Source organism: Sebastes umbrosus, chromosome 2 (genome assembly GCF_015220745.1).
Source record: "Sebastes umbrosus isolate fSebUmb1 chromosome 2, fSebUmb1.pri, whole genome shotgun sequence".
In the NCBI taxonomy this organism is placed as follows: Eukaryota; Metazoa; Chordata; class Actinopteri; order Perciformes; family Sebastidae; genus Sebastes; species Sebastes umbrosus.
Genome location: NC_051270.1, coordinates 9,199,858 through 9,222,663, shown reverse-complemented (window position 1 = coordinate 9,222,663; position 22,806 = coordinate 9,199,858). Strand labels below are relative to the sequence as shown.

The window sequence follows — 22,806 nt, the reverse complement described above, 5'->3', positions numbered from 1 at the left end:
TCCGATCACAAGTGGTCACTCAAGACGCATGTGCATTATAATGCCAGGTGTGAACAGACGTACGTAGACCTGTCCACTTGTGATCGGATCACCCATGATACATGTTAATGCCATGTCTGAACAGGGCTTTAGTAGAGAAGGCAACTAGTCATTCTTTGGTTGGACTTTGTACACAGCATGATTCATCATGCTGCAGGGTTAGAGGGATGGGGGCTTGGATGGGGTGTGGGGTTTAGGGGGGTGGTGGGTGCCGTGGCCCAGATCCCTGCTGACGCTGCTACCTGCTGGAAGAGAATCTCTCATCCAATGTGGAATGAAGGGCTTTTGATGACAACAGCGAATAAAGTGGCGTCGGAACCTGGTGTGCAGATGTGTGTGTTGTCCATGCATGCACCCTCTTAACGTAACCAAACACGCCAACACATGCATGCATGCAGCACTGGTGCCTGTTCCGAGAGTGTGTTGTTGTTGTTGTTGTGGCTATGGGCCTGACAGCTCACACCACAGTTCACCATGCTCTACACACCAGAAGCAGGCAGGTGGAGAGAGAGGCAGGAAGGCAGGCACTGAAACACATGCAGTCAGGCGACACAGGCAGCACCTACTTGTTACAGGGACATGAACATAGACCACAGAACTGTCCTAGATTGTTCAAATTCTTTTCTGCATCCTTCATGTCCTTATTGATTTGGTCCATCCCCTCCTCGATGCGCTCCAGTTGCTCTGATTACCAACACATTGTCATTTTTCCCAGCAAAAGAACGAAAGCACATGAGAAGAGAAGAGAGGAGGAAGAAGTTGCGGGTTGAAGGAGGGGAGGGGATGTAGAGAGGGTAAACAAAGGAGAAGAGACAAAAAAAGACATTGACTGTGACAAGAGAGACATCAGACATCACCACCACCACCACCACCACCAGCACTGGACAGACAGAAGCTTGAGGCTCCTGGCCGGTACCTACTTTTTAATACATGGGCATATAAGACCACAGCATTGTCCTACATCTTTTAAATCTTTCTCGGCCTCCTTCAGGTCTGCGTTCACCTTGTTCATGCCCTCTTCCGTACGATCAAGTTGCTCTGGTGAGGACAAAGGCATGAGAGCAGTGAAATAAATTTGACTGGTTCGCTTTTGCCAGGGTTGGCTCTTCTACACTATGGTGCAAGAGGCAAAAATGGTTTGGCTAGATGCAGAAGGCAAAGCAGGCAACAAGCATCAAGAGTAGCTGTTGACACAGTGACTACACAAACATTGCTTTGCATGTAAATTGATTTCTTTGGAATCTACTTTTGTTTCCTACCTCCATCCAAAGTGACACATTGCTTCTCTGAGTAAGTAGCAATACCTGCATCATTGGCAGCATGCTTCATCCAGCACTGCATCTGTGCATGAAGATGTTAATTCTGCCGCTCTGAGTGTCTGAATACTGCTGCACATCAATGGGAGCCGTGAAAGAGACCGTGATAGGCAGAACACTTAGAAACAATTGAATAAACGAGCAACAAATCGATGAACAAATCATGAAATTAGTGTGATGAAAAGCACCATTCAGGCACGTTAAGTCGCTGGTGCTTCCTTACTCAGATGGTCAATAGGGCACAGAGCTATAAAAAGCTCTGATTCAAGGTCAGGTCCTCTCTCCGACTGGTTAATGGTTATAGGACAGGATAGCAGTAATCTCCATCAGTGGAAAGGGGGCACTTTGTCTTCCGGGAAAAACTCCTTAGGTTTGATTTGTCACATTGTAGTGCAGAGGACACAAATGGTCATAAAACACTGGCTCAAGATCTATAAAAACCAGTGCTACTGATCCACAACATAACAGTATGGTAGTGGAGCAGATTGTCAGTTGAATTTAGTCTCCACATCATTGACTGTATAGAAGAAGTGGACGTAGTCACCGTGACGTCACCCATTGGTTTGTGGACTGCCGTTTTGAAGCCTTGAGTTCGGCATTTTGGCCTTCGCCATCTTGTTTTTTTGCAACCAGACGCAAGAGGGTGGAGCTAAGTACAACCGAATGCTGAATAAGTAATTTTTAGGCGAACAAAATGTTACAATTAACTTTCATTAACTAAAAACACGCTGTGAAAGGATAAAAGTTGTAAGATGAAAACATGGACAACTCCCAGACCGGACAACGCCGTGGTAGCGACCTATCAATCAAGCAAGGTAGCCACGCCCTAAATCATACTCTGCTTTATGGTCTATTTGACTCTAAATGGGACCATAATTTACTAAATGAACATCATGTTGTATTGAAGAAGACCTGAAACTAGCGATTGAGACCATAAACTCATGTTTACAATGTTTACTTAGGTAATAAATCAAATGAGAAGTAGGCTCATTTTCTCATAGACTTCTATACAATCAGACTTCTTTTTGCAATCAGAGGAGTCGCCCCCTGCTGGCTGTTAGAAAGAATGCAAGTTCAAGGCACTTCAGCATTGGCTTCACTTTTCAGACCCGTAGGTTGCCACCTGCTCCACATCTGATAGTGAATAACAACCTTGCTTGGACTCTTGCGTAAGCTGTACAGACTTCTGCTATCAGGGTCAAAGAGTCAAATCAGGTCCTTAACCTGAAGCAGAGGTATCTATAGCGACAGGAGTGATTGCCATCGGCAAAATATAACATGGCAACATTTAACCTGGGAAGGTTGAACAATCCGTTCCGTAATCCCATTTAATACAGACACAGAGACTGAGCAAACTCGTAACAATTTAGCGGAAAGCTAAGACAACTAAGAAAATAGCCTTCGCTCCTTTTTACTCCACAAATGTTTTTTCATTTGACTCAACTGTCTCCACCGCCCGTTCACTACTGCTCAGACTCAGGCTCCAAATGACGTCAAAATCTCAAGATGGCAGCTCCTGTAACCGGTATATTTTGGCTTCACTTCTGTACAATGGGAGAAAGTTGAGACACTTCGTCCATCTTTACATACAGTCTATGAGACGACAACTAAATGGCCTGCAGCAGTAATCCCAGGTAAAATTGAGGGATTGAGTAGAGGAAGAATGTGAGAGAAAGAGAGAGGCATTGTTTATCTCCTCAGCTTCGGACAGCCGGGCGAGCCAGCCTCCTCACGTATGTCTGAGGATTATCGTGTGAGAGCCTCCCCCTCCTCTCCTATAGTCAGTCACAGGTTTAACCTGTTAGATAGTAGGATTTCTCTGGGGGCAACCTGACCCAGCAGAGCGGTCAGGGCGCATACCTCATGGGTGCAAACACCCTGAGCAGCCATTCATTCCCCACAAGTAGGATGATTCAAATCAACACAGAATGAGTACAACAGGCCTTTTTCACAGCAGCATTTTAAATTATTTGTCCTGCTGTGACATGTCAAAATGTCTGCTGGGAAAAAGGCCTATCACATCATTGTCATATTATCATTACATTTCCAGCTTTTTTATACACTATGACAGGAACACAGATGATAAAAAAATCTATGAAATTAAGGAACTTCCTGTCCTTAAATGTGGGAGAAAGCTAAAAACGACAGTGTTGAGAAAAGTGAAAACATCACCTGCAGCTGAAATCAACTCTGTTTTAAATTCAGGGTCAATTTTGAATGAATTCATCAACTATGGCACTGCGTTTGGTTCTCAACATGCACCGGCGAAGCACCTGATTCACGCCTCTGACTACCTTCTTCTCCATGGCAACAGCGGCCGAGGATCATGCGTATTGTAGTATTATGAGTGGTCATAACATAAACCTATAGGATTGTTAGAATATCCAGGAGAGTACTATGTTTCTACGTTAAGCAACATTGAGGATAAAGTTTAAATAAAAACTTGAAATGGTAACACGGAACGGGGAAAACTCTATTGGTTTTGGGCAACAGATCTGTTTATAACCTCTGTCCTTTGGGAGAGAGACAAAGAAAAGCCTCCTTACAAAAGTAAAAAGATCATCAGAAAAAGGAAGTTTAAGAAGCTGACAAAATTGTACTAAATTACTGTGCACTGATTGTTAATATGCTACAATTATACTGTATATTATAGTGTTATTCTAGGTTCAAACTCCATCCTTCACATCTCCTTGCAGGTTTAAGTAAAGAATACCCTGACTCTCCAGGTTCTAAGAGATCTAACTCTTAAAGGGATAGTTTGGGTGTTTTGAAGTGGGGATGTATGAGGTACTTATACATAGTAGGTGTATTACCTACGACAGTTGGCACACCCCCAGTTTGGAGAAACAGACAGAAACACCAGCACCGAAGCAAAGCAATACAGTGCTGTGGAAGGGACCAGCAGAAAAACTTATTTTAGACACCTAAAAGAAAGGCCCACCTAAAAAAATCAATATCAGTTTAAGTGTATGCTATATTTAGAGTATTTTAGGTTTATCCTGCCATCAGAAAGCCCTTTCCTTCTCCTTTCCGACAGCAAACTGAACTGAAAGTGAAACTTATCTATGCTCTCTCCAAAGCCAGCAGGCTCAGATGACAAAAACAGTATAGATACGTTTCACTTTCAGTTCAGTTCACTGTTAAACAATATTCCAAATATAGCGTACACTTAAACGAACATCAATGTTTTAGGTGAGTCTTTTTTTTAGGTGGCTAAAATACGTTTTTCTGCCGGCCCCGTCCACAGCACAGTATTGCTTTGCTCCGGTGCTCCTGTCTGTTTCTCAATGCTGGGGGCGTGTCGAACGTCATCTACTGTAGGTAATACACTGACTATGGATAAGTACCTCAGACAACCCCGCACTTTAAACTGTACGTTCCACCTCTTAAATTCCCTTTACTCAAAGTGCCATGAGATGAAAATGAAGGCAAATGAGACACTGGTGTGTGTGTGCAACTCAGTGCCTGGAAAATATCCAGCATATAGCTGGTTTAACGTGTGTCATTAACTGGTGGTATGTAAGTAAATCAATGTCTGGCTGTAAGAGTAACAGAAGAAGAAGAGAGTCACTGAGAGAAGCCGTAACAGTGTCCAGGTGATGAGGTGGTAATTAAAAAGATGGAAAAAAGGCGATCTCTAGCTATCAGTTTAAGGAAAATACGTTTTCTCATTATAAAGAAACATCAACTACGCTCCTTCTACATTTTCAACTTGCAGGAGATACAATCCAACCAATGGTTTGTGTATTGCGAGTTGCTGCTGGCGGGGGCTCACTGAGGCAGAGCCGCCATCCATCAGCCCTGAACGAGGCGTAATTCAGGTCAACATGCATGTAACAGCCGAGCAGGGAGGGACTCATTAGCTCCAGCGAGACCTCCACCATAGGTAATACATCACTGCAAGAAATGAAAAATCTCCTCCTATGACCTGCGCGCGTGTGTGTGTGTTTGCTAGTGTGTGTGTTTGTAAAGGGCAGAGGGATTAGTTACACCCCAGTTTACAGCTCAACAAGACAGTATTAATTACCACGGGCATGGAAAGCTATTACTTTCTTTCATGGCAATATAAGAGGGAATTCTTGGTGTAAATAACATGACAAATCTGTCAGAGCCTCCAATTATAGAGGCAAGTGTAGTTCAGCAGTAAACGGGAAGGAGGGGTTGGAGAAAGAGAGAAGGATAGACGGAACGACTGAAGTCAAGAAAACAAAAGCTTCATTATTATTGTAACCAAAGTGATCTCCAGGCAAAGGGACAGGAGAGGAGAAACGTATAGAGGTCAGGAGAGAAAAGTGAAGGGAACGAGAGCAGGGGGCTGGTTGGAAAGAAGAGAAGGAGCGTCAGATAGAGAAAAGAAGAGAAGAAGAGGAAGACGGAAAGAGACAGAGACAGATGGGGGATCAGGTTAAGAGGACATTTGCTGAGAGGCAGAGGTAATTTAAATCTGTGAATTGATTGCTGTCCTGTGCTAACAGCAGTGAGCCGTGCACTGACGCAGCCGTTACTCCGGAGGGAAGAAGACAGGAGGAAAGAGAGAGAGAGAGAGAGAGAGAGAGAGAGGAAACAGGCTATCTGTTCCTTTGACAGGCCAATTAGGCTGCTCTTTCACGCATGGAGCGGAGCACAAGCCAATAGTGGGGGGGGGGCAGGGGGCAGCCGACCCAGGGCCAACAGTCACCAAGAAGCCCCATAAGGAGCAGTAGTGTTCATGCAGTGTTGTCTATCTGGTACTCTAGGAGAGTTTAAAAAAGAGTGTGTGGAGGTGGATTTGTGGCTAAAAATCTGCTAATCTTGGCACAAAAGATAAGCCGGCGGCAATACTGCTGATGTTATTCATACGGTAGTCAAGTTGTTGACAGTGTGGATCGTATTATTTGTTAGTAGTTTTACTAGTAAAATCGTCTTTATTGATAAATGCAGACTTATGGCGTGCATGTCCTCTTGTTTCTCAGAGGTAAACTGGTAGTGGAGGCCAGTAACGCGGGGTTGGGTGTGTTAATCCTGATGTTTTATGAACTACTCTGTTCATCCTCGGTTGCTGCAGCAGCACCTGTGACTGGCAGGCAGATCTCTTCCTCGATATCTGGAGAGACTCTGGACAGGACAGACTGACGGCCTCTATCATATAACATTATACTGATATCATAAGAGAAAAATATCCTGAACTCACTGTTTGTTTAGCAACAAAAGAACGTATAGAAGGCTTTGCTGAATACTTGATTCTGATTGGTCGATCACAGAATTCTATGGTCTGTTATTTCTTTATAGCAGACCGTTGCTATGTACTGTATAACAGACCGTTGCTATGGGCGTAGTTCTGATGTCGCACTCTGGCGGACCGTTTTTGTGTTAAATTATTGATTTCTTAAGTAAGTAGCCGTGTTATAAGTGGGATAATGTACCTCTGCTCCGCGCCGAGGTGCGGCATCACCCTGTTGGGGCTTTCTTTCACAACAATGACCGGCTCGCTGTACATTATCCTTATTATCCTTATCCATATAATGTTGGGTGCACCACGAGGTGTACATACAACAACAAAATCATAAGTTACTATAAGAATATTTTAAAGTGACATTAGAAATGACATGCTAGAATGTGATACTTTAAGTATTTCAGCTCATTGTAAGTTGCTAAACTGCCCCACACATGTTCAAAGTCCTAACAGACATTATAAGAATACTATAGAAATATTATGCAGGGCTTATCCTCTAAATTCTATACTATGTTTATGAACAATACTAGTGATGATATTATTCAGTAATTGGGGAAGGGGCCCTACAAACAAAATATTGTATTGCACTTCCATAAACAAAACACTGGTTCCTACATTTCCCATCATGCAACTCGATAGCATGATTTGTTAGACCCCACCATCACTTGAGAAACTTTACAAAGTTCCACTAGAGCCACAATGGACATCATGCAACTGTTTTCACAGGTACCTAAATTGGTGGAGAGCTCCTTTAACTCTTAACGGTGGATCAAGCTATACAGTAATTTGGGCAGAACCGGGGAGGATGTCGAAGAATACGAGAAAGATAATGTATGTGCTTGTCATTACCAGTCAAACTGATCATTGTTTCTCCTCAGAGAAAGGAGAATGGTAAAGCATATCTATTACCAGCTGGTTTTACAGAGCAAATACATCACTGCTTTTAGCGCTGATACTGATTTAGTAGTGGTAGCATATAAGCATATAAGTTTAGTAACAGGGAGGCGAAGCAGAAGGCTAGCTCAATAGTCACATCCAGTATAATCATTTCAGCCACATTAGCTCAGACTGCAGCTGAGGTTACTTTTAAACACTTGGCAGAAACAAACCGTTCTTCTGCATTAGTAATTATAAAACCATAAAGGTCATTTTCATCTGTGTTGTAAATTGGACGATAGGGCTCTACAGCGTTATACTGGACGTACTGCTGATGACGACTCTCCCATCGCACAGCGTAAAGAGAGAATCGGTGGTAGAGCAGCTTAAAAGTGCAGACAGATGTTAGAGAGATAGTGTTTTAGTGATCTCTCCCTATCAACTTACCTCCCTGCTCATCCAACATGACCAGAGTCCTGATGCCGGCATCTTTACTCTAACAGACAGACAGACAGAAAGGGGGATGGAAAAAAAGAAAGAGAAGTTGGGAAAAGAGGAATAAATGTGACAGATCAGTGAAGGTTAGCAGAGCAGAGCTACAGTATCAGTACAGCAGAGGTGAGTCAAATTACAATTTGAAATCACTTTTTTGAGCTTGTCTGCACAATTGAAACAGCTCGACTCGAAAGGAATATTTTTGACATTTTGGGAAATACACTTATTTGCTTTCTTGCAGAGATGACAGAATATTGATACCGCTTTAGCTGTAAAATTAGAAAGTTTGTGAGCCATGTTGAGATCAGTTGAGGAAATACCAAGAACCGCCCACCAGCCGGAGCAAACGTTCTCATTTTACAGCTAAACAGTACACAGTAAGATGATTCTGAAAACATTTTAGGCAAGAAATAGTCATTACAGTAACAGAATATGAATTCATATTTGATCAGCGCTGACTAGTTTGACTGTTTGATCGGAGTTTGTGAGTGATTCACAGTTGCCTCCGTTGAATGAACAGCCAATAGGAACGCTCTCTCTCTGAAATGACCTGTGATTGGCCAAAGTCTCCCGTCACGGGCTAGATTTTTTAAAGCCTGAAAACAGAGCCATGAGGAGGTGCAGAAGTCTAGTTATCTCTCAGAACACTTGAACTACAATATGCTGAAAGGTTATTATGGATTTTTTTGCCCAATGATGCCAAAAATATTCTGCCTACTGCCACTTTCAATAATGACCTTCCAAGGTGCTGGCTTGCAGATTTGTTTTCTTTTTTTTTTTTACCTTTGGACAGAGCCAGGCTAGCTGTTTCCCCCTGTTTCCAGTCTTTGTGCTAAGCTAACATAACCGCCAGTTGGCTCTAGCTCCATATTTACAGAGAAAGCGAACAATCTTCTCATCAAACTCTCAGCAAGACAGCGAATATGCAAATTTTCCAAATTCTCAAACTATTCCTTTAAACTAAAACAGAACAGTCATCAGTCAACACAGGAATGGGAGGATTTAATGCATTATATTTTACCCAAGAATGGAGCAAAGTCACAGAAGTAAAACACTACAGATACCACTTTTGTGTCCTTTAGGAGCCATTAGGAGCTTTACTTGCTCACAGTAAGTGAATGTGTGAAAATCAAAGCAACGTAACACTGAAAAATGTAACCATGGTCTGTACAGTGTCTGTGGTACATGAAAGGTGGATAAACCAACCAGGTAGTGCCTTTGGAGTAGTATTTCTACAGCTCTGTTTTAGAAGCATGCCTCATACAGAGACATACTTACATCCAACTATTAGGCATAAAACCAAATTGTAAACCTCCAAAAACCTTACAGAGACAATAAGAAAAACACAAATATATTCATGCAAAATCCTCCTGCACAGATTCCCGCGATAAACTCGTCCACCAAATGGCATGTGTTATATTTGTCATGTTCACTGGGCTGGTACCAGAGATTTGTTGACAAAGCTCCAGTAATGAAACATTCTGATTTGGCTTACAAAGTTGGCACACGCTCAAACACACAAGCACGTACTAAACATGAACAGTCATGCCGACTCATATACGCCGTTACTTCTCTGTGCACGCATAGACTAGGCTTTGTCGTATAATAACACACTTCAGTAAGCACACGATAACCATATTAACCACCGTGCATAAAGCAAAACAACAGCTTTGTGCTCGCCATGAGCCCGAGGCTTCCTCTGACAGATATTAAAAACCAAAGGCCGTTCAGTTCATGCATCAGCTATTTTGGATCAAAGTGTGCTCTGACCTTCCTGGTGCAGTGATAGATAGAGAGCAGAGCTGGAGGCCAGTTAGACATAGACATAGATATTAGTATCAATCAAACAGTTAGACATAGACATATATATTAGTATCAATCAAACCGACTACGACAGAGATCTGCCAGTGGCCACGGATCTGTATCAGTGTGAAGTTAAATGGTTTTCTCCAGAAACAGCAAGTTAGAAGGAGAAAAGCGGTATATTTACATGAGCTTTGTGGACAAATAAATGATAATTTAATAATCCTCAGCACAGAAACTTGTAGTAGAGCTAATGTTTACAGATATGAGTGCTTAAACTCAGTTAAAGAAGTGTTTGTTTATCCACCAGGAATCATGGGAAACCACAGACATGCGAGGGCAGCCGTGGCTCCTGAACTACAGGACAGGATACCTGACCACGCCAACTGGCACGGTCTGATGTAATGACATCACATCTTCCTGTATGGCTCATTAGACACACACAAACACACACATACATGCATGCAGAATATCAGGTCTTATTCACACTTTGCTGTGGCGCAGTGAGTCACGGTTTGGACCTGATGATTTTTTAACAGTTTCTCCCAAAATACTTTTTCTGCCCAGGAAATGAACATGGCAGGTGGTGACAACTTTTCAAGAGATTAATAGATATTTAATATTTTAAACCCATCTGTCTTTCTTTGTTCTTCATTTCTATGCTTAGCAGCAGTGCTGGCATTTAAAATGAGTTTTAAGCCCATTTAATGACTATTAAGGTAGGAAGTCTTTTTCTTAAATTGTGTTCTGCCTATGTAGTCTTACAGGGGAGGATGAATTAAAGGTGCTACTAAAAGACTGAAGGAGGTGTCTGTATCAAGCTCCCAGGAAGATTTTAAAGACAAACTCCTCCCGGCCAGTCGGCAAGCTCAAACTTCGGGCCAGAAACGGGCTGAAATCGTACAGTGTATGCCCAGCTTTAGAGGCGCTGGCAGACCGATTCTGTACCTTTGGACAGAGCCAGGCTACCTGTTTCACCTGTTTTCAGTCTTTATTCTAAGCTGAGCTAAGCAGCTGTTGGTGTATATTTACCGTACAGACATGAGATCAATATTGATCTTCTCATCTAATTCTCAGCAAGAAAGCAAATAAGTGTAAAAATGTCAAAATATTGCTTAACCAAGGCATGTAGTGATCTTTTGCCCCGGAGAATCATATTCAAACCATTTTGCCTTGGATATAAAGTATCACTATACAATAACAAAAGTATCCATCCAAAAATGTCTTCTTGTCTTTAAATCTATTTTTCTTCTATTTGGCTTTAAGACTCAACCGATGGAGCAAATGAGTTGTTAAAGGGACTATTTGTAACTTTCAGAAATGCCGGAGAGAGCAGAGGAGACACCGGCACCCGGTCGGTAACGAGAAGACAACGTAAAGCTCCGTCACTTCACAAGACACGGAAAACCTCTGTTGGTCTGGAGGAGCTGCAGCAGTTATTTCTGCACAAACGTCCCCTGTGCATTCTCTAGGTATTCTCAGAACTAAACTAACTCTTCTGCAGTGTGTAGTGAACGCACGTTCACGTCTAGAGGTGGAGCGAGCTGAGCTGTCTGAGTGAAGGCGAGCAGGCAGAGGAGGAGGGTACAGCGGCTACACGCGAACGCGCATATGCGAGCGCGCATGTGTGACGACCCGCTACATTTATGCGCGTACAAAGTTACAAATAGTCCCTTTAAGGTAAATATTTTTCTCACTGAGGCAACAGTGTGTTGGTTTCTAGTCAGCCTGCGTGAATGTAATAACCCATCCATCTTTTATAATGTATTCTCAGACTTCAGGTCCGACGCTGCTCATCAAATCAGATCCCCCGTTTCTCTGCTCCACAGAGGCATTGCATTTGGACATGATGTCCTTCACAGACTCCTCTCTACCTCGCTGTTTATCTTTCACACTCTCCTCATCTAATTCCTCGTCCCTCTCCCGTCTTACTCTCTTTTTTTCATTTCCATCTCCCTCTCCTGCTCTCTTCACATTTCATTCTGACCTACCGAGGAATTTCTCATTTCTCTTCCCTGCCTGGTGTGAAGATAACGGTTTTCATAAGAACTTCAATATCTCTGGATCTTTCTTGATAAACCCTTTTCAGAACAACGTATCAGATGTGTTGCACTACAAAGGTCATTCATTAAACCACATCTCTCCATTGCTGATACAGTTTAGATACTGTACATTGGATTTATGCTGCTAATCTTTAGATTTTGCACGTACGACTGAACCCATTTTTGTAGTTTTTTGTTTTTTTTAGGTAAATAGTTAATCAGTACCATGCCTGATTAGCTTTTCATAGAAGCAACAAAGCAAGTGCAAAATAAATACAGTAGGTTTGAGTTATTTATATGCTAAAGTCCAAATCCCAGCATATATTTAAAACTAATTATTTTTGAAAGATAATAACCCCAATAGTCTGAAAAATGTCCCATTGGACGAAAAGCCCATTTGTCTGACAGCCCGTTATCCCGAAATCAAAGGCCAATTGCTTGAAAATACACACTCTCCGGGCAACAAACAGAAGCACATGGTTAAATATTATGCAGAATGACGTCATCGTGCCATGACCCACCACTCTGCCTCATATTACTCGTTGTCTTCGTTGGTTGGGTTGGTTAGGTTGAGGCATGAGGAGTGAGATAGGTTAGGTTTAGGGTAAGAATGTCAGGGTAAGACAACTAGAGGCATAGTAGGGCGGGTCCTGCCTTCGCCATAGTAGGAAAAAATATCAAGACCGGGAAGGTCCGATGATGTCATTTTCTGCATAATAATTAGCCATGTGCTTCTGTTCGTTGCACGGAGAGTGTGTATTTTCGAAGCAATGGGTTTTCGGAACAATGGCAGTTTGTTTTCGGATTAACGGGCTGTCGGAAAAATGGGCTTTCAGTCCTACGGGACAACATTTTTCCGACTATTGGGGTTTTTGGATGACAATGACATGGCAGCTAAGAAGCTACAGACAGCAGCTGGTTAGCTTAGCTTAACATAAAAACTGGAAACGGGGAAACAGCTAGTCTGGCTCTGTCCAAAGGTAATAAAATCTGGCTACCAGTGTCTCTATGTAGTAATTTAGTGTAGAGTTAGTAGAGTTGTGTCACCAGATTACACAAACAAGGTATAACATGTTAATTAGTGAACTTTAGAGGTGCTGGTAGGTGTATTATTGGATTGAGCCAGGCTAGCGAAATCACCCAGTTTCCTTTCATTTGGCGAAGCTAAGCTAACCTTCTACTGGCTCCAGCTATAATAAATAAAAGGTAAATAAAGGTCATGTTGCACGCTGGTCCCGAGAACAAATTATGGGTCACATTTGCACAAGACAAGGACACATCACATCACTCACTGTGAGTGTTTCTTCGGTCTGACCACTAACTGGCATTGTTATACAGTGTTTGTGGACATTACAGTGATAAAAAACTCACTGATGTTTCCACAAAAGATGATGTCCTTAAGTATTTTATGGCTTTTATACATCAGTTGTTACAGTAATACATGTACATACTGAACATCCAAAGAAGTATACATAAGGAGACGCTCTCTGCAGCTAAAACTGTATTATATGTTGTAATATAACTACTTCATACAATAGAGCGACAGTGCCAGTATCACTAGCACCACTTTAAACCTCAGACAAAAACAAATAATTATCTGTTTTATTATTTGTTATGTGAGTGTTTTCACATTTACCTTGTAAATTTGCATTTTCATATAAATTGATTTCACCGTGTTGGTCTCTAATGTAAGTTCATGCATTTCAAATGAGAATCCATGCATAATGATACTATGATACAGGTTCTGCATGGATTTTACAATTACATTTTAGGTATTAGGCCGACGAGCTCAACCGACGGAGCAACTTACTGAGTACAAGAGTAGAATAAGCTTTAATTTCTGGATCATTGAGATTATTAGAAACAGAGAGTAAAGAGAAGAAGAGTCAGAGCTGCAGTGCTGTAACAGTGTGGGTGTGACACTGAAAGGATCATGTAAGAGAAAAGTACTAGAAGAGGAGAAAAGCCTCTAAGAGGGAAGAGTTAGTCTACAAGGTCATTTTACCCATATTTTACTTTCTCTCTGTTGTATTTCTGTGATTAAGACAGAATTATTCTATGAATGGAAGTCCAATTATCCTTGCGTAGCACTCAAGATAGATAATTTTTTCACAAAATAAACGCATTATTGATAAAGTGTAATTGTGCCATTAATATTACATTAGTTAACAAGACAAAAACTCCACACGCAGGTTTTGATCACACTCATCCTTACAGAGAAGTAATCAGTTTAAGCTCTTATGTAATTTCTTTCTTACAACCCTCAGTTGCAGCTGCCAGGTTATTGTTTCACTTAGTTTAATATAAGGATACATCAATCCAAGTGTTATTGATATCATTAGTTATTGTTATTGGTCAGACTAGCTGAAAACACTGGACACTATCAGCCAATTTACACTGAAGGGAAGAATATGATGAAGGCAAACATGAAGAAGAAGTGTTTTCCAGAGAGATGAACATTGTTGGGAGCAACGAAAAATGCACAAACAATGTGTTGAATTAATCAAGTTAAACGACTAACTACTTTCTGGGGTTGAAAAAATGGATTTTAGATGCTTAAATTAATATTTTGAGCCTTGCTACAAGCTGCCAAATTGACATTAAACAGCTTCTCAGAGGTTCTTTACACCCAGGTTAAAGTGGCATCAACCCATCAAACTGTTGTTTGTTTGTTTTCTGAGTCCCATTATTTTTCACTCATAGCCTACCTTTAATTATAAATGAATAATAATAAGTGGTAATGGTAATAATCAGGGTATTGCTTCAGCTTCACATAGGAAGCTGGGGGACAGCCTAAACTAAATGCCATCACGGCCCTTTAATATTTTTCTATACTTTAATAAACACGCAGGTATCACACAGGGGTGTATATCCCCAATTTCATCATGATACGATATTATATTGACGATACGATATTTGCTGATATCACAAAGTCTGCCACGATACGGCTTCGATTCGATTTAATTCAGGGGGCTGTGATCGATATGAGACGATATCAAATGCCCATTAAACACAATCAGTTACATTTATATCAACTCACAAAAAAAAATAAAAATATGATTTAACAATTTTATTACTGGACTCTTCCAGACATTTAAATGAAAAAGAATAAAAATAGACTTCCTCTTGTTCACTATAAAGTACCACATTTCTCATGTTTAAGTACAAATGTTTTTTTATCAGTTAAGAATTTCAAAATAAGGGCGTATCTTAAAGATGATGATATGTATCAGTGTTTTCACTTTGAATCAATATATTGGATGGTTCAATCATTAAACCGATATATTGATCCAGATCGATGGATCGTTACACTCCTAGTATCACTGCACAGATCTCAGAGAGATGCCGGGGTGAGGGTGCTTCCTGCTCTGACTGCTCTCCGCTTATTCAATTAGTGTAAGCTTCACTATAAGCCCTTTTAACACAGGATGTATTAGCACGTGCTCACGGTTAACTTGAGGGAATGTATGGTCAGCAACAGAACCACTTTCTTCACCAAATAAAATCCAAAATATTAAAATGATCAGTAAAATTAGGGTGACAAACACCACTGGCAACATAATGAGTAATAAAAACTGATAACTGAATGTCACATGATTAGTTTTGACCTTCAATAGAACGCCAAAAAAAACAATATTCAGGCCATAAACTCAAATGTTTTATAATATCTACTGTATTGTATGAGGATGCATGTTGAGTCTCATCCATAATCCATGCCGCCTTACTGCCACATTGCAGTCTATATCGAGCCTATTACTCTGAGGAGATGCTAAGTGAGAGGGGTAAAGAACATGTTGTCAGCAAGAGAGGTGAAGAGAAGCCAAAACATGACACAGTCGCTGTTTGTCTCTGTGTCTTTCACTGGTTTCAGCTCAAGAACTACCATGTGGTAGCACCACGAGGAAACACGCCTCTGCACTAACAAACCACAGGACATCACAAATCAGAGACTAACAGTTGAAACGAACAAATGGCATTCCCTTGGCATTATCTTCAAAAGGGCAGATATTCAGCTACTGCCAGTGAAAAGGCTCGTCTGAGGAGCAGGCCACTGTTTAGGTCAGCCTCAGGTCTCGCTCTGTCCCTCACGGCTTTGTCTCATTAAGACATGGTGGCTGGTCCAGGGGTTAGAGCCGGGCCACGTCTCTGAAGACAGCAGCAGGAACTGAAGGCCCGATACAAGCTCATGACAATCTAATGCAAGATATGAAGAACTTCCTGTCTTCCTATACATAGACGAAAGTCTTAGCCTATGAAGAGGGCAACACATGCAGCGAGGTCCTCATTAATGAGACAGAGCATACAAATTCTTTGTCGTGTCTCTGCAGAGTTCCTCCCTCCAAAGCAGAACATCATTTCAAGTGGTGAAGTGACTGGCTGTAAAATATATTTTTGCGTAATCCCATACAATCCTATTACATTAAGTTTCTACAGATGGTCGCCGTGCTCGTTGTTCATCACACTCCTCTGACACCAAGCACTTCTCTATCCTTCAATTCAATATTTAGCTGACAGTATGAGTAATGTAATGGCCCACTATAGTTTCATGCAAACCATGGCACCCCTGTGTCGCTGATACATTTTCAACAGGTTACAATAGAAAAAGGAAAGGTGTACTTGATCTATATGTTTTTGGCATCATTGGGCAAAAATTCCATAATAACCTTTCAGCATATTGTAATTCAAGTGTTCTGAGAGAAAACCAGACTTCTGCACCTCCTCATGGCTCTGTTTTCAGGCTTTAACAAATCTAGCCCTTGATGGGAGACTTTGGCCAAAAACAGGTCATTTCAGAGAGAGGGAGCGTTCCTATTGGCTGTTCATTCAACAGAGGCAGATGTCAATCACTCGCAAACTCTGGTCAAACGGTCAAACTAGGCAGCGCTGATCAAATATGAATCAATATTCTGTTACTGTAATGCCTATTTCTCGCCTCAAATGTTTTCAGAAACATCTTATAGTGTACTGTTTAGCTGTAAAATGAGAAAGTTTGCTCCGGCTGGTGGGCGGTGCTTGGTATTTCCTCAACTGATCTCAACATGGCTTGCAGGGATGAATTTTAATCATATTTGCTCCATTTCTACCCACTGACAGTTTTAAGGCTTTAAACCATAACTATGTAAACAGTATTTTAAATGTGTGTTCAATATCAGGCTGGGTTACAGTAAACTGATTTCTGAGCTTGTTTTAGTGTTGGTTCAATAAAATAACCAGACCTAACTCGTTTGTTCATCATAAAGCTGTTTCCTAAAGCACCAATAGTGCTGCCCTCACATTATATCAGTGTATATCAATATATAAGTACAATTGTTGTTATTTTTAATTGAGTTTGTCATTATAACCCAGTGCCAATTCCCTATCTGGATAGTTTATCTATATGGTTTCCAGGAAAAGTAGTATATCATGATATATATGATGTCAAAATACTGTGATGTAAGATTTTATCCAAACTGCCCACCCCTAATGTGTCACCATGTCTGCTGTCATTTTCTTGGCCTGTTCCTCTACCTATGAAATGTTTGCGTCATGGGATAGAAGAGGTGTTTAACATTTCCTTATCATCAACTTAAATATACTAGGTATATAGGTTTCCTTCAACTGATCTTACTCTACTACTACTCACATGTTCCCGTGCTGATTTAAGATTGAATTTCATCTTTCTAATCACTGTTACTGACTCAGCTGAGACTGTCCCTCCTCTGTAATAGTGGTGAGGATGAAGATGCAGACTGACTGAGCTAAATATAGCAAGTGCTAATGATTGAGGCAGCTATTAATATATAAAACACCAAGAGAAGTCGTTGTTTGTGTATTCACATGAGCAGGCCTATTCCCTCTCTGTTGTGACTGCTCATGTGACGTGTGTCATCATTGGACTCACCTCCTCAACCAGAGACAGCATACGCCGAGTGCTCTCCAGAGACTGCAGGCACAGAAAGAGAGGGCAAATGATTAGAGTCAACGACAGACATACAGCACATCACCTGTAATGAGTATCAGAAAGACATCTCAGTGTGCTAAGATGGAATATTAAGGGTTTAAAACATACATGTGAAAGGTTAACAAAGGACAAGAAAAGACTGCTTTTATTCAAATGTGTAGATGGACAAATGACTGGTACTCATATAATTAGCCTTAATTATTCCTCTCCTCTTCCTCCTCCTGATCCCAGGATTCATTATCTGATTTCTACCTTTTGTTTGCCAACTTTCCACCCTCTGCAGGATCCCTCCGATTCTCATCCAGTTCTTAAACATCATTTCATTTCACTCCTAATCCTCATTTCACTCATTCCCCCCCTGTGTTATCTCCATCCATCCATCCCTGCCTTCCTTATTCCTCCCTTCCTTCCCTCCCATGACATCCATGCAGCCTCTTGGCCTTGCATTATCTCCTCATGAATGTTTAATAAGGCCATTTGAGCTGCTCTATTATTCTGCTGCACAGAATTATCTGCTCTTCCTGAGCTCCTCTCAACTCATTAAAAAGGGCAAAGTTCTTCTCTTCACCAAAAAAAAGCAGTTAGTCTTGATGAAGGAGACTTTGAGAACAAATTGCTAAGACAAGGGAGGGTCGCATTAAAGTAGCTGTGTCGGCAAGCTGCAGGCTTTGGAGGTACAGTAGTGTCCTTATGAGAACAGGTAATTAATGTCATGTCATAGACCAAAAATCAATTTTGACTGTAGCAGAAAAATACTCAAAATTTCTCAGTTTTTCTGCGCTCTGTACTTCACCTACAAGTTCTCAGTGAGTTACGTTTTCTTTTTAATTTTTTTGTTCTTGACAAAAGTAGGTAATGAAATGGAAATTGAATTGCATGTTTTTAGCTGTGATGGTAGATGTGCAAATGTTCATGGAGACTAACTACATGGGTTATAACCTGCTTTCTGGATTTCCAAAATAAAATTTAGTTTTATAATCACAATTCAAAATGTTCAATATGTACATTTTTGTATATGTTATACTTTCTTTGTAAAGTTTATCATATACAAAGTGACTGTGACCAAATGTATGTTCATTTGACTGAAGACTTGTGCCCCAAAAAAGTTAAAAAGAAATGAAAATACAGCTGATGATTATGTTTCCCAAATTATTATAAATGCTACGCTTTTTCTTAGAGAGATCAATAATGAAATTAAAGGAGTACTTCACCCACAAAATGACCATTTGTTTATCAATTACTCGCTGCGCGTTACCTTGAATTCTTGAAGAAAACTTAGTTTTTCTCGCATGCCTCCACGGTGAACGGAGAATCCGAAAACAGAGTAAATCTTTAATGAATTGAAGCAAATAGGGCCCAGGTTTAACAACAGCAAAACTATATTAAAAATCAGTTTACAAACTCTCACACAACTCGTGTAGTATAATCCAAGTCTGGTTTATCCAGTCATATGCTCACTACTTTCCAAACACATGCATCTTCGCTAAAACCTTACTATGTAAACTACTTCTGCATAAACACGTCTCACGCTCGCGCAGGCGCTCTACTCGTCTGTGTGAGTCCGGAAAAGTCCGAAGTGTTTTAAATATTAAGGTTTTAGCAAAGATGCATGTGCTTGGGAATTAGTGAGCATATGACTAGAAAAATGAGACATGGATTATACTGCACGAGTTGTGTGAGGGTTTGTAAACAGATGTTTTGATATTGTTTTGCTGTTGTTAAACGCGGAACCTCATTTATTTCAATTAATCAAGAAGATTTCTCAATTTTTTTATTCTTCGTTCACCGTGGAGGCATGCGACAAAAATAAAGTTTTCTTCAAGATTGAAAGGTAACACAAGGTGAGTAATTAATATACAAATGTCCATTTTGTGGGTGTATTACTCCTTTAAGTGCAATTTAAAGAGTGTATATAATAAGCAATGCCTGAGGATATTATAATAGGTGTTGTTAAATGTGATGAATGTTATCAAGGCGCACAATTACAAACTAGACAACAAATAAATGCTGTTAGATTTATGGGTTAGACTTAAAACTAGCTGTCACTTCAGCAGGTAACACAGGATCATATCCTATTGGACTGTACCACCCACTGTGAGTTGTTAGACAAAACCAAATATTATTACATATTTACATGACAAATATAATGTGATCTTTCTTTTCATTATTACAGTAGATAACAGTGGCTGTGTGTGGGTCAATATGTAAGCTTGTTTACACAAGTGTGTGTGTGTGTGTGTGTGTGTGTGTGTGTGTGTTCTACCGTACATCATCAGCTATCTGGTCTGCGCGTGTCTGCAGGTCCGCAAGCTCATTGCGCATGTCTGATTCGTCGGCCATGATGACTGTTGAACTTTGACCTCAAACAGGAAAGACTGGGAGGAAGAGAGAGAGAGAGAGAGAGAGAGAGGTTAGTACACCAACAACACTACAAAACAAAGCTGAATGACAGATGTTCAACGCAGTACAGCAGGTGACCTGGAGTGTAAGAAAGATTAGCTGGCGTTCAGACTGAAAGCAGCCCTGCATTAAAACAACGCACAGGGCTGCGTTGGTGTTGAGGGCTGTTGTTTCAGGTACCAGTATGACATGAAATACAATCCAGGAAGTCCAGTTTGAGTAACAGATCTGTGAGTTTTGAGGAGGCTGCGATTTTAAAGCACAGCTCGGATCCTTCATTATATACCGGCTGCCTATGACGACTTGTGGAGTCATCGAACTGCTACTGTATGAGGTCGAGACAAGTTCAAACAAATTAATACATATTCATAATTATCTTTTCAATTCATGGCTTTTTCTGTCCCCAGCTGCTGTCGGATTCATCTTGAGGTTGGAGAGGTTGTTCTATAACAGCAGGGTCAAAGGTTTAATCGCTCTTCGTAACAGCTATTGTCAAAGTGTCCTTCAGCAAAACAGTGAAGAGCTTATTACACCAGACTCGACCCCTTTCTGAACCCTGAAGTTAACACTTGACAAAGTACTAATTCACACCAAATAGACCTACTTTGCTGGGGGGCAGGAATTACAACTCAATGCAGGTAAAGCTCTCTGTGTTCCTGCAGTCAAAGCTGTCCAATATTGAGGTGTGAAAGCCTTCGTCTGACCTGCTCAGTCACTGTAAACAGCACAGAGAAAGACCAGAGAAATGATGTTTTCAGATTTTGAGATACAAAAGGGCACCGGAGTTGCTGACTGAGCCAAAGTAAAGGCCATTTTTACCTCATAAGCACAAGTAATGCATAATTTACTGTTTAAAACACTGTAGGTAAATAGTTTTAAAGCCCCAGTCACGCACGCAACCAACCACGTGCACCCAAAAACACACTGTGCATTGGAGAAAGATTGCTGCTACAGTTCAAACCTCCACCTTGCTGACCCTGAGTTTCCTCCTCAGGGATCATCAGTGAATCGAGATGAAGGAGGGGCGAGCTCCATCACTCTAACGGTTTGAAGAGAAAGTATCAGGACAGAGACAAGGGTCTATTTTAGCTCCTCTGACGCGCTGCCAGACAGTATTTCATATAGCCATACACAGCAGAGCTGGAGGTATGGTCCATGAAAAATGTATGTGACTGTAACTGTGCAGACTGACAGAGCTACATGCCGCTGCTGCAGCTGGTCGAGACGAAGGAGACGAAGGGAACCAGCTCAGTCTCCACATTCCCTTCATTCCTCCTCTCAATTCAATTCAATATGCTTCATTGGCATGGCTCTGCTGCTGTTTTTTTCAACAATTAAGCCTTTAATGAGGCAAATAATCTGATCCAGTCCAATAACATTTCATTTGTGCAACTAATGTGTTTTTATATCTATTGCACCAATCACATTGAAGAGTTTTTGTTCTAATGTGGCTTGTCGCTGATATAAATTTAACCACCCAGCAGCTTTCAGCTATGGGATCATTAAAGCTTCATGTAATCTAATCTACTGAAATATACAGTGCAGCAATGGGACCGAGGGACCGACGACTTTTTGGACTCAATCAGGTGCTGTGGCTGCAGGAGGAGACTGTCGCTTTGATTAATTTGCCACGGCAAAATAGCATTTCCTAACCCAGGTTTTCATGGATTAAAAGTGGAATATGTTTGTGCTACAAAGACAAATGTACTTGAAGTTGCTATGATATTGCTACAGCAAGATTAATTAACATTAATGATCTTTTAGACTTCCAATGTGACACTGTAAAACTCTTTCTAGTAAAATATCAAAAACTGGGAATTCTGTTGATACACCAGATTCTGTGACCTAAAATGTTAGTTTTCTGCTGGAGGCCAAAGCATCCATCATCAGTCCCTGTCACAAGGTCTCGGAGGTGAATAGACACAAGGTCAGTTAGAGTCACAGCTGGATGTCTGATAAAGTATCTCCTTGTTCTGCCCCGCCTTCTGTCTGTCTCTCTCTGCCTCCATCCCGGCGGAGTCGTCAGGACGGTTAATAATTGAACATGTGCCGGGAAAAGAGATGGAAGGGAAAAAAATCAGCCGTTTCAAAGTGCTTCTCTCGTCATGCCCTCTCTCTCTCTCTCTCTCTCTCTCTCTCTGTCTCTCTCTCTATGTGTGTGTGTTTTTGTCTGTTATGCCTGGTGCACAGTTGCACTTTAAAATATTTATGTTGACATTTTACATTTTAGCCATTTGGCTGACGCTGTAATCCAGAGCTCCTTACAATGGGTGCAACAGCAGAATGAGCTTCAGTTCATAGATCAGCTGCATTACAAGAGGAGACAAGACTTTTTTGTTATAAAAAGAGGAAAACTGGGACGGAAAAACGCGGATGAACTGAACACAAATCCACCACGTTTTACAAGTGAGACAAGAAACAGTTCCTCTGATGATTTTACCAGGCAAACATAACTTTTTTAAGTTGAAAAGATTATTAAAACTTCGATCATGTCTGTTCGCACACTGTCTGAACACAGACTCAGTTAATTTGGAAGAATGTTTTGATTTATTTAGGTTATTATCATATCTCTCCTCTCTGTTTTAGGAAATGGATATGAAGTTTCAAAATGGCAAGAAACCAAAACTGATCACATCGTTGCCATGCTCAAATCATGCCCACTTGTTGACAGCGTTCCCGTGT

The 22,806-nt window shown here is 41.0% G+C and overlaps 1 protein-coding gene across 2 annotated transcripts in view; it reads right to left on the bottom strand.

Moving 5' to 3' along the window:
• Positions 1 to 22,806, bottom strand: part of LOC119476631 (synaptosomal-associated protein 25-A-like) — a 47,468-nt gene that overhangs the window by 8,425 nt on the left and 16,237 nt on the right. Inside the window, exons 2-5 of one of the 2 annotated variants that reach the window (XM_037750059.1) lie at positions 19,993 to 20,099; positions 17,665 to 17,706; positions 7,891 to 7,939; positions 960 to 1,077 (exon numbers count right to left, since the gene is read on the bottom strand). In XM_037750059.1, the coding sequence (XP_037605987.1) occupies positions 960 to 1,077; positions 7,891 to 7,939; positions 17,665 to 17,706; positions 19,993 to 20,064 (281 nt within the window). In that variant the 5' untranslated portion in view covers positions 20,065 to 20,099. Of the gene's footprint in view, positions 1 to 605; positions 724 to 959; positions 1,078 to 7,890; positions 7,940 to 17,664; positions 17,707 to 19,992; positions 20,100 to 22,806 lie in introns of both variants that reach the window. The other variant, XM_037750051.1, reaches the window with a different exon arrangement.